Source organism: Terrapene carolina, unplaced genomic scaffold (genome assembly GCF_002925995.2).
Source record: "Terrapene carolina triunguis isolate 2854851 unplaced genomic scaffold, T_m_triunguis-2.0 Scaffold130, whole genome shotgun sequence".
Lineage (NCBI taxonomy): Eukaryota > Metazoa > Chordata > Testudines > Emydidae > Terrapene > Terrapene triunguis.
This window is the reverse complement of record NW_020664481.1, coordinates 16,678,930-16,687,022: the sequence shown is the minus strand read 5'-3', so window position 1 is coordinate 16,687,022 and position 8,093 is coordinate 16,678,930. Positions and strand designations below refer to the sequence as shown.

General features: G+C 42.3%; 1 protein-coding gene across 1 annotated transcript in view; it reads right to left on the bottom strand.

Moving 5' to 3' along the window:
• The window catches only part of PTGIS (prostaglandin I2 synthase), a 35,670-nt gene that overhangs the window by 9,162 nt on the left and 18,415 nt on the right, over window positions 1-8,093 (bottom strand). The window contains 2 exon segments of the mRNA XM_024207349.1: window positions 3,630-3,811; window positions 5,926-6,094. Coding sequence (XP_024063117.1) covers window positions 3,630-3,811; window positions 5,926-6,094 — 351 coding nt within the window.

The following is an 8,093-nucleotide window of genomic DNA, read 5'->3' as shown; positions in this document are numbered from 1 at the left end:
ACACACACACACACACACACACACACACACACACACACACACACACACACGTCCTGAAATGAGATCACCCAAACAGCATGCAGGCCAATCCCCTCCTCCAAGACTCTCAGTCCTGGTTTACAGGGAGGGACTCTGCTTCAAGACTTAACTCTAATCAGAGCCCAAGGCTGAAAGCAACCACTCCTGCTGCTCGCAAAGCATCCTCTCCCCAGGCTGACTTTACAGAAAACCTCACATAACCCTAAGCTAACAATACCACAACCTGTCTTCCCAATTGCTCACAGTCTTCCAAAGTGTGTTTTTGAGCTTATATGTTACAGCACCACCTGGTGATGCCTGCCAAAACAACAAATAAATAAATAAATAAATAAATAACAACAGGCAGGGCTGGCTCTAGGCACCAGCTAAGGAAGCAGGTGCGTGGGGAGGCAAATCTGAAGGGGCGGCACTCCGTCCATTCTTGGTGCGGCACTCCGCTTTTTTCTTTTTTTTTTTTTCTTTCCCCACTTTGGCGGCAGCTTTTTCTTTTTAGCAGTTCGGTGGCAACTTTTTCATTTTTTCTTCTTCGGTGGCACTGCTGCGGCCATGTTTTTTTTTGTTTGTTTGTTTGTTTTTTGCTTCACCACTTGGGGCAGCAAAAAAGGTAAAGCCGGCCCTGATAAGAGGTGTTATAGATGTAAGCAGAGTCAGGATGAGCTCTACCCTGACATCTGGTGGTGAATTATGGCGAGTGTGGAAAAGAACTCCAAGGGCGGATCTTGTTTGCATAGGCACACCCACACGCCTAGCATGAGCCCACAGCAACCAAAAGTGGTTACTTTGGCTGGTGTGGGATCCCCAGTTTCTCTGTTATTGGGGCAGGAAGAATAAAGTTTTGTTACCCTGATTCTGTGAATCAAGGCTAGTGGAACTGTTGTATGACAGAAGGACTGAGTGAATCCATCACCATTACCTAAGTAGCATTTGCTTGTCAAGGGGCATGGGTTACAAAACCCAGTGAATTGAGAGAGGTTGGGGGCAGGTATTGGTACCTGGTGGTGTGGGGCCCCTGCGTGAGCCTGAAACACCAATTGCACCTTCTCCTCTCTCCACTGTTGAATGTCAGAGCTAACTTTGATTCCCTTAGGAGTCTAGTTACAGGCTGCTGAGCTGAGTTCACTTTGGGCCACTAGTGCACCAGCACTGGGGCTCCCCTACTATGAGCTGAAATCACTATGAGCTGAAATCACAAAAGAGCTAAAGTTACTAAGAGCTGAGATCACTGAGGCTGTGTTAACTAGTGGGGGAGCCTGAATTGCTAAGCGGCTGGCGGAGCAGTTTGCGGGGACGGCTGGAGGAGCAGCTAGCCGAGTGGAGCCTCGCGGGGACGGTTGGAGCAGAGCAGAGCGGAGCTGAGCGGCTCACAGGTTGGTGAGCGGAGCGGAGCAGAGCAGCTGGAGGAGCAGCTGGCAGAGCGGAGCCTTGCGGGGACGGTTGGAGCGGAGTGGAGCTGGGCGGCTCACAGGTCGGTGAGCGGAGCAGAGCAGAGCAGTTCGTGGGACGGCAGGAGCGGCTCACGGGACAGCAGGTGGAGTGGAGCGGCTCGTGGTGAAGGCTGCGGCGGAACCCCACGGAGAGGCGGCCGGTTGGTCTCGGATCACGTAAGGTGCCCCTTAACACCCTGCGCCCCTCCCCCCTGAACTCTGGGGCTGCACTGACCAGGGACAGAGACTTTGGGGGGTTGTTGGACTTTTGGGACTTTGGTGATTCTTGGGTTGCTGGACCCAAGAGACTTTGGGGTTGTTGGACTTTTGGGACTTTGGTTGCTGGTTTCAAGAACCAACGGGAAAGGACACGGCCCAATTTGCTGGGGTGGGTCTTCGCTCATGGTTTGGTCTATGAACTCTAGTTGTGGTGTTTTCCCAATTTAATGCTATGTCGTTTACCTCATGTTATTAAACATTTTTCTGCTACACCGAGGCTCTGTGCTTGCGAGAGGGGAAGTATTGCCTCTTCGAGGCGCCCAGGGGTGTGTGTAAGATTTTCCCAGGTCACTGGGTGGGGGCTCGAGCTGGTTCTGTGTCACGCTGTTGAGAAGGGACCCCTATGTACTGAACCCGGCCCTTGCTGCTATCACTTGGCCTGGCAGAAGGGTTACATAGTATTAATATCGGAATAGTGATTCTGATATTAAACTACTCTGCCACTGAACCCAGAGTAACTGAGGGATAGATTTTCAAGATGAAAGTGACAGTCAGAGAGTGAAGCAATACAATTGGAACAGCAGCCATCGGATCCTTTGCAACCTGTCACTAAAGCAGCAGGTGGTTGTTATGGGAGGGGGAAGTCATTCGCCCACACTGGAAAGCACTAAACAGGATTCACCCAAATCGGAGAGAAGATAGCCAGCAGTAATTACAGTGCTAGCAGTTTCTGAAGAAGTTACAAGCCCATCTGGGGCATCGCCCAAAACGTGAATGTCTGGACTGTGCTAATATTCCTTTGTGATGTATCCAATCTCTACACATTCTGCAGGGAAGGTGTGGGGTTAGCATTATAGGGACAGGAGGATGGGAATGGGAAATGGTCCATATAGCCTGTAGTAATTACTGAGATTGAACTGTAGAAGAGCCCTTTCCCTCTCCTATGCAGTGCTAACCACTATAAGGACCCCTTTGCATCCTACAGATGACAGGGAAAGAGATCCCTCTGTGCATTCCTATTTAATGGGATTATATTAAAACTGTTCTCTAGATCTGGTTACATATAACAGAGTTACAAATAACTCAGCCCTTTCTGCTCTCAGTAGTTCCAATGTTCAGTACTGTACATTCAATGTTAAAGGAACTCAAGTACTTCACAAGCATTTGACCGCACAAACTATAGATGAGGAGGATAAGCAGTCCAGCTTTTCAGAAAGGGGAGAGGACAGCTTCCACTAGACGAGTATGCAACTGGTACACAAACAACCATAGGAACTGCACTGAGATCCAGCTCTCAAATACTGGATTGTGGCAACATTAAATGAATCAGATGGAGCTTTTCTTAAATTTAATTTCAATCAGGGCAAAATAAAGTCCAGGCTATTTAAATACTAGCCATTTCAGGCCACATTTGCAGAGTTCAGGTGCAGAATTGCATGCACAGCTCAGGTAACTGCATGCACAAATAACCAGAATTGGTCCCTCTCACATGCTGTTGCCTCATTTGCCTGTGCACTAGTTGGCCAGTCAATGTGAGGATCAAACCCGAGACACCAAATGCACAAGACCCCACTACTTCAGCTAAAAGAGCAACCTTGCTAGCTGTCAAAAGGTAGCAGGCTCTTTGCTTGGTCCAGCCACTAGAGGGAAGCTTGAGCAAGTTCACTAAACCAGCATATCACCGTAGGCGTGCATGCAAATTAGGCACACAAATGTCCACTTAAACTCTTTGAAAATCTAGTCCTTATTTTTAGAATTTAGTTAACCTAAAAGGGCATCTATTCAAACTGGCATGTTAAAGATGCCAAGTTCAGGTTCAATAATGCAGCCTACTGCATTATATGCTCAGCTCAATCGTTTTAGACAAACCACTAAAGCTGGGACACTGAGAGGGAGCAGCACAGAATATTGTCACAAGAATTAAGATTCAGAATGACACAAAGTTACCTCTGGCTCCTCATAGATTTCGGAGTCCATCTGTGGGCTTAAATATGGAAAAAGACAGAGTCTGTCTTCTTTTCTCAGGCTGAACTTCCTGCCATCTGCCAGTCTCAGTTGCATGTCTGCAAGTACTTCTCTGCTGATAAAAGGGGCTGCTGTCAAACGCAGCGTTTCATTCAACACACTGTCTGCACAAGAGGAAAAGCAAAGAGAATTACTGCATGCAATAAACAAGAGTGAGCTAACTGCAGGCTGCTTGCTTTACATTTATGCATAATGAATGGAATTGCATACCTGCAAAAAATAAATTGCGTAATGAAGTTCTAATGAAATGGATGGCAGAATTTACTAGGTCAAGTATCCAAGTATTCAAATGGCAGATATACCTTAGACTTAGAGGGTTTATATCTCCTGCCTTCCCTGGGAAACTGAACTAGACATAAAGGAGAGACCACAGAAATACTAGCCATGTCTTCAAGGACTTTCTCTGCAATTCTCCTGCAAAAAATGTGAATCCAACTATTTCCTGCATCTCAGTCACTCAGGAGCCAACTGCTTTGTTACTGAATAATGTGTGCAGCTTTCTGATTACAGAGTGGCCTGTGCAGTTAACATATATATATATATGGTCAAAACCAAGGCGAAATCCCTCTCTCATTTAAAATCCATGTTTGAGTATGTAGGTTGCTCAGCCTATACAAATTCAAGGTAGAGCCGCCCGTTAACATTACTCTGCTAGACACCAAAAATCATGGACAGAAAGAGATATTGTTGAAATAAACCATAAATCCAATCTGTAATCCACCAACCTCCCTCTTTTTGTCCTATGACTGCAGAGGTGTTAACGGGACACTCTACCTTGAATGGTCCCTTACAATATGTGCTAACTAGTTATGCTAAACAATCTGTTCCACCTTGCATTTTGCTGTGATGCTGGGAGTTCCTTTCTCGAGCTCTGTGTGTGGTGCGAAAGCTTGTCCCTCTCATCAACAGAAATTGGTTCAATAAAAAATATTGCCTCACCCGCCTTGTGTCTTTGTTATTAATACTAAGAATTAGAACTGTCAGAAATTTTTCACAAAATAATTTATTTATTGGAAAATCCTGATTTTGTTGAAATCGAACAAATTTCTTGTTTTGAAAGGTTTTGGGGAAAAAAAGTTTTGAAATTGTCAAACTGTCTTGTTTCACCATTTTTAAAATGAAAAGGCTTGTTTTTTCAGTACAAAAGGATTTATTGTTTAGAAATTTAAGTTAATGTATAGTAAAAATATGTAAAAATAAATAAATAAAAAGGTCAAAAAGTGTTTAAAAATCTTAAAAATGCAACATTTCAATCGATCCAATTAAAAAACTAGTTGGATTTTGTGTTTGTGGAAATTTTCAAGATTTCAACTTTTTGCCCCAGTTCAGGATAGGAAAATGTTTCAAAATCTTAAAAATTCAGGAAAATCGTTTCCTTCTCACCTCTACTAAGAATGTTCACTTTCATCAATTGAGTATTAAAATAGATTCAGATTTCTTCTCACTGCAGCCATTATATCCAGTCATTAACCCAATGTAAAAGATTATGCTTCATATACTAACACAGCGACTCCCACCTCTCTAACAACACTTCTTGAAAGAAGTTATCACTAAATCTGTTCAGTGTGGCTATTGAAACTGGGATGACTGCTCACAACAGCATTACTTACTCTCACTATGCAGAGAGCAGGTTAAAGATCAGAATGTATCATGTAGATGCATTTTATTGAATAGAAAAGAGGTGAGCAATGCACATGCTAGATAATAGAAAACATAACCAAGGCGAAGAGGTGTTCCCCAAAGTATGCAGAAAATAAGATTTACATTTCCCAAATGCTGTTTAAAAACCAGCTTCTATGGCTTAAATATTATATCTAGCTTTGTCACTGAACAATGGTGTATAATGAAACCGTTTTACTTTGCAGTTAACATCAGTCTAGTTAATTTAACACTTGAATAGTACCTAGCAGGCTGTAGGCCAGGTTTTTAAATCTTTAAGGGGCACAATTGTGAGAGCAAAGTGAGAATGCCAGTTGCATGCCTACATTTTGACATTCATTTACTTGGGATTTCTTCTACAACAGCTAGACACAGCTGTATGCAGATTTTCTCTGATTTGCATGAGCAAGCACATTAACTGCATGTGCAAATTAGGGCCATGATTGCATACACATTTTGCGCCTGCAATTTTGGCCTAAACTCCTTGAAAATGTCCTAAACTACCAAAGAGAATTTGAGTCAAATGGTACACAGATGTCCCCAAAAGAGATGTACTAACCAAAAACAGGAGTGCTGTCCAGCATCTCTTGGCTAATGCCTTGCATCTGTTTCATTGTTTGTCCTCTGATTCTAATTACTTTTTCTAATTCACCTTGAACTGCTGCCATGGCTTCAGGATGCTTTAGAAGAAACAGGAGAAGCCAAAAAACTGCAGGACCTGCATTACCCTAAAAATAAAAACGCCCAGAAGGAATCAGAGTTATCACAATTGTGAGCAGATGAATTGGAACAAACAGAATTTCCATTACATCACAAAAGGAAAACATAAGTCAATGTCAATTCAATTTTCATTACAAGCAAAATCTTTTCAGTCAATAAGTGAAAGGAATGTGTTGGCAACACTGAAAATTAACATAAAACAATTCTTGAAGGACTGATTTTAAAGGATAAGTATCCTTCAAGCTCTTGTACATTATTAATGAGAGTATCCCAGAACAAAATGGCTGCCTCAGAAATGTGAAAGATCTCACCATTCTGCCGTTAAAAAAGTGGATGGCAGAATTTACTGGGTCAAGTATCCTACAGTCAGCAAGGCAGCCTAGTGTATGGCAGTAGCAGACAGTGAAGGCATAAAATGTAAGCCACTGTAGGAAACCTGTACTCATTTTAATAAGATTCTCTGAAGCAACAGGAGAATTTTACAAAGACAATAATAGGCAAGGATTTACCTATCAGTGTTTCAGCTACTGAATAGAAAAGTACTTGTATGCCCATGAGATAAATACTCACACTCCCCTTTGCATCCAGTGAGGGGAAATCTATCATAGGAATCATGTCCCACCTATTGTATTGTGGTGAGTGGGATGTAATATAAACAGAGAGTGATTTCAGAGAGCCTGCACAAAGCTTATGCACCAATTAAGTCCCACATAACCCTATTTTATGGGTTTGGTTCCATTTCATCTGCAGTCAGCAGCTCTCACTAAGTTATATTGTGTCTAAATCTATCCCAGGACCTGAAGAAGCTTAAAAACTTGTCTCTCTCACCAACAGAAGTTTGTCCAATAAAATATATTACCTCACCCACCTTGTCTCTCTAATTTTGATTCATAAGTGTTGAACACTTGGGTTTGGTGATACTGTCTTTTGGCCTCCTAAAGTGTAGATTGTAAGATCCTCAGGGCAGGGGCCGTCTTTTTGTTCTGTGTTTATACAGCACCTAGTACACTGGAGTTCTGGTCCTTGACCGCGGTCCCTACGTGTTACCACAATACAAATAATAATCATCATAATAAAAGCCACTATTAAGTGAGAGTGCAGCTAGAGTGACATAGCTGTTCCAGAGTGCAAGAGGAAATATGCCCCCATGTCAAACCAGCAAAGAGAAGTACTTGATGGGCCAGCACTGTATATATTCATTCTTATTTTTAAAACTATTGTGGTGATTAAGTGAAAAGCACAGTAGCATCGGTGTCAATATGGAGTGCAGATACAGTACATTAAATCTAAGTAATTTAAAGAGAAGAGTATACAATTTAATAATTCATTCTGTTTTGGTAAGTGCAATGACATTTTATCCTGCCTAATTTTCAAGCATGGCAGTTTACTTTTTAATTAAAATAGAGGCATTTATAAATGCATATGACCATTTAATTATTCGTGTTGCAAGGGAACAGACATAGTCATGCATTAGAAAAAATAAAGTATCTTTCCTCTTCCTGGAGATTATATTCCAGAAAACTACATGAGCTGAGTAAATTCTCCTTGTGATTAAAGAGAGTTTTGGCCCACTGCACAGTGCAATGTCATTGAAGGAAGAGTTGTTTGCTGAGATCAAACCAAAAAAAGAACAAAGCACTGAAAAGTCAAGTCAATGCTGAATTTATTTCAGTGACTGTTTTAAAGCAAATGCCTTTCCAGCAATTATGTATATTACTGAGGCAGATAACAGGAGCTCAAATACTTCAAAGAGATTGGAGCAGTAACACTTCTCTTCCTAGTTCGCAGTGTTGTTGTAGCCGTGTTGGTCCCAGGATATTAGAGAGACAAGGTGGGTTAGGTAATATTTTTACTGGACCAACTTCTGTGGCTGAGAGAGACAAGATACCGAGCTTACACAGAGCTCTTCTTCAGGTCAGTCCCAGATCCATGTAAACTCGAAAGTTTGTCTCTCTCACCCACAGAAGTTGGTCCAATAAAAGATATTACCTCACCCACCTAGTCTCT